This window comes from Otolemur garnettii, unplaced genomic scaffold (genome assembly GCF_000181295.1).
Source record: "Otolemur garnettii isolate 467f Iridium unplaced genomic scaffold, OtoGar3 scaffold00008, whole genome shotgun sequence".
Lineage (NCBI taxonomy): Eukaryota > Metazoa > Chordata > Mammalia > Primates > Galagidae > Otolemur > Otolemur garnettii.
In genome coordinates this window covers 12030296-12034693 of record NW_003852403.1, presented here as the reverse complement: position 1 = coordinate 12034693, position 4398 = coordinate 12030296, and the positions used below count along the sequence as shown (strand labels likewise).

The 4398-nt window shown below is 40.2% G+C and overlaps 1 protein-coding gene across 4 annotated transcripts in view; it reads right to left on the bottom strand.

Moving 5' to 3' along the window:
* The window catches only part of PPP3CB (protein phosphatase 3 catalytic subunit beta), a 59228-nt gene extending 54836 nt beyond the window's left edge, over positions 1-4392 (bottom strand). For all 4 annotated transcript variants that reach the window (XM_012801402.1, XM_003783557.2, XM_003783556.2 and 1 more), the window contains exon 1: positions 4301-4392. In XM_012801402.1, coding sequence (XP_012656856.1) covers positions 4301-4385 — 85 coding nt within the window. In that variant the 5' untranslated portion in view covers positions 4386-4392. The remainder of the gene's footprint in view (positions 1-4300) is intronic.
* Positions 4393-4398: the final 6 nt, after the last annotated feature.

Genomic DNA, 4398 nt, shown 5'->3' with positions numbered 1-4398 from the left:
CTTTCATATTATATCAAGGGGCCTCAAACTTTTTAAACAGGGGGCCAGTTCACTGTCCCTTGGACCACTGGAGGGCCAGACTGTGGACCCTGGGACAAGTCAGCTGCTAAGCAGGACAGGCAGCCGTGGCAAAAACACCCGGCAGGCCAGATAAATGTCCTAGGCAGGCCGCATGTGGCCCGCAGGCCATTGTTTGAGGACACCTGTATTATATGTTTGTTGTCTCCCTACAGTTCTGAAGCATACAGCAGGCATTTAATGAATATCTGTTATCTGATTACAAAAATAATTCTTACATGAGATACATGAATGACTAATTAACTTCAGCTTATTTCATTGCTATGTACAAAAAAATTGTTTATGGTAAAATGAAGTCATATGATTGGCACTAAAACACACCTCACTTAATAAATTAAGGTTCTTTTCACTAAACTTTTCCTTACAACTGTTGCCAATTCATTCAGTAGCTCTGGAATCTGAAGCTTTTGTCTCATGACTGAATGGCTATATTTCCTACTTGGCATTTCCCTTCTAAGATAACTTGTTACCATGGTGTTCTCTCTCCTTTTCTTTCTTACACACACATACACACACACAATATTCTCTGTTCCTTTGCTTTCTCTTCAGTACAAATGGTACTGAAGATTTATTTTAGTATGGTTAACAGTTTAATGGGGGTGGAAAGAAAAAAGAAAAATATTTTTTCAGAAGTTATCTTTTTACATAAATAAGTTCACAAAATAGACATTGAAAAAAAATTAAAATTCAAGTTGTTTTAAAAAGTAATGGAATAGAACTAATAAGAAACAGTGAAGTAGCTATGTGACACCAAGACATACGTGGGTCATCTGAGAATCAGTAATGAAAATAAGCAATCCTAGTAAAGCAAAGGTACTGGAAAATACATTAGCCAAATGACCTCAGATTTATAAGCAGGACAGCCGGCAACAGAACCGAAATCACTTATAAGACTGCCCATCAGAAATACATCAGCTTAAAAAAATTAAAACACATACATTTCAGCATTTTGGTTCAATCTGAAAGTCTGATAATTTAAGCTTAATACAACCTAAAAAATAAAGAAGAAAATGTTAAGAAAATGAGTCACATTGTAGGTGCTAACATGAACATATTTATGATATAGACAATGCTCTTTGAGTGATAAAGATAAATTTTTCTATCAAGATTAATACATTTGATAATGGTAATAATTAACACTTAAGAGAAAATCCAGCTTTACAAATCTGGAACCTAGTCTATACAGCAAAAGGTACATTTGTAAAGTATCTAGGGGAAAAAAGAAGTATCTGGACAATTCGGGTCAAGTAAACTTTAGGGGGAGGAGGAAAGGCAAACAAATTACATAAATTTAAGGTTTTGAGTTTTAATTATCTATGCTAATTTTGCTGATGTGACAGTAAGGCACACAAACAGATAAAGTTAGATGTTTTCTCTAGTTTATCTCCATTTTCTTAGCTAAAGAACAAAAGAATGCTTACCAGAATACAGCTAAAAGGGGATATATTGATACTATCTCACTTACATCACCATTTGGGCTACAACAACTTTTTTTTTTTTTTGGAGACAGAGTTTCACTCTGTTGCCCTCCATGGCATCATAGCTTATAGTAACCTCAAACTCTTGGGCTCAAATGATCCTCTTGCCTCAGCCTCCCAAGCAGCTAAGAGTATAAGCACTGGCCACAACGCCAGGCTAATTTTTCTATTTTCAGTAGAAACAGGGTACCACTCTTACCCAGGCTGGTCTCAAACTCCTGAGCTCAAGTGATCCTCCTGCCTTGACCTTCCAGAGTACTAGGATTAGAGGCATGAACCACCATGCCCATCCTGGGCTACATCAACTTTCAAACAGAGGAAGAATTTGACCCGAGCCAGCAGTTGAAGTAGGCTCTGAAAAAGAATTTGTTTTAACTAACCAGGAAATGTAATCAATGACAGATTTACTACTAATAATTTTAGTGACAAGCTCATCACATTTATACACCATCACCTACAGTATTCCAAGTTCCTAAACTTCACAAGAAGTGAATTTCAAGCATCTGATACTAAAAACAGAAAGATCTATATGCCCTTAAAAACTTACATGGCCATAAAACATAAAGTTTAGAGATAATAACAAGTTTTAGGGGGTAAAAGACTACTTATATTCAATACCAATGGATGAGTCTCCATAATATTACAACTAAGTATAGACATAAAACTAGCAGTACATCTGAACTTAAAAGAAATTTGGATTTTAGCAAGTTAAACTTAAGCTGAACTAGCACAGCGGTCATTTATATTTAGGCAGCCAGTGTTCTCTATCATCAAATGTAAAATTATGGTATAATTAATGAATGTAGAAAGCACGAAAGAATCCTGAAGGTGAAATCTGAAAGTAGATTTCTGGATCTGTATGAAAGGTGAATTTCCCAGTAACTGTAAGAGACTCTATATAAGCAGTCAAATTAGACTTATCATGTTGTTTCTGAACAGGTGATCCACATCAAGTATTCCAAATGGCTAACAAATTCCATAAAGAAATGAAAGTTGTCTTTATGAAAAGGATACAACTAACCACATACAATGATAACCATGAGCTTCACTTAACTCTAACTTCCTATATTAACAACCTCCTTTCCTAGTTATCTAAATCAAATGGCTTTTATTCCATACCAATAAACTGTAAATATGACTGTCTTGGACTCACAACTCACCCATAAGGAATGTGCCTTATGCTTGGAATCTTATTTTTATTGCATTAAAGCAGTACAGGAAAAACATTACCATATATATGACAAGAAATAAGATTCACATGCATAAGGATAGCATAAACTCATTGCTCAGGAATGTGATTGGTTATCCCATCTAACAGTTGGTGCCCAGGGAAATTAACACAAAACATAGAAATATAGTCAGAATATGAAGCAGCAACCAATGTCCCCTGTTCCTACCCCCCTAAAACTCCAGCATCTCTTGATAGAACGAATGCCTGAACTATGAAATTCTTTTGCTTTTAAGAAAGATATCTCAGTACAAGGATTCCATAAACTATTCAGCACTTCCAATGTCTGACCCAACTTGACATACTACTAACTTTAAAAATAATCCACATAAACCTAGGTGCAAATCAGTGTCATTAAAAACTGACGGAGGCTTAGATTGAAAAATTTAAATGTGAAAAAACACAAAAAAGGTTTCTTGTTTCTAGGTATTTTAATGGAAACACGTAGGATCAGATTTCAAAAAGTAGGGTAAAATTTAAACGCTGCCAGTACATCTAAAAAGCTGAATACAAAATAAATAAAAGGAGTACCTACATTTTTTTAAAATAAACATAATACCAATAAGGAAAACTTAATTCTACAACGATTTCAAGTTATCAACCAAACTACATGATACAGAAAAATCATTTCAAAATTTTCATCTCCATAGCAGTGTTTGAAGTTGACGGGCTCTCTGAAAGAGCTTAAAATCTTAAATGACTCGCAATTAGCCCACAATTCATATTAAATTAATCTGCTGACCTGTTGTGGATAAACATTGATAAATTCTGCCCTGGTTAAGACACATTTAACTTTTTCTTCCAGGAGTGTGTGTGGGGGTGTGTGTCTGCAGGGGAGGGGCAACCCCTTTTGACCGGACAGTATTTACAAGGGTTCTTTTTTTTTCTCTTATGCTTCTTTTTCTCCTATTCTGCACTGCAAAACCTAGGCTCATAATGCCTGCCTCGACTTCACCCTTGTCCAATAACACCATATGGTTCCCCCAATTTCCGCGCAGGATGGCACCTGAGGGCCAACCCCTGCGGCTGGCGCTAGCAAGGCGCGGATAGGGCGGATGGCTGTCACAGGGGAGCAGGCGTGGGCCAGAGCCGAGAAGATTTCTGACCGCTCATGGCCGGGCCCCGCGTGGCTGAAGGTCTCTGAGCCCCTCGGTTCGTCCCAGCAAGCCAGGAGTGCAGCTGTCGCGGAGCAGGAAGCTAATCGCGGCCCTTGCGCCGCTTTTGACAGGCCAAGCTGGAAAAACAGGGAGCTCACTGCAGCTAGTAGCCTCACCCCTTGGGCTAGGAAATCCCGAGAGCAAAATCCCCGCCCTGGCCCGAAGGTAAACTGGAGACCAGGGAGACTCAGCCACCGACTCAGCCCAGTCCGGCAGGGGCCCGCCCAGGGGCCACTCCCCAAGGGAGGCAGCCAGTCACTCGCCCGCCCTTCCGGGCCCGCTACCTAGGGGATGGTCTCCCGCCCGTCCTCACACACGGCTTCTCAAGCCAGGCCCCCAGGGCTTCGTGCACCTCTCACCTTTGACGACGCGGTCAGCCCCGGGAGGGGGCGGCGGGGGCGGGGGTGGGGGCGGTGCAGCCCGGGCCGGCTCCGGGGCGGCCATGCTGGGCCCGGGG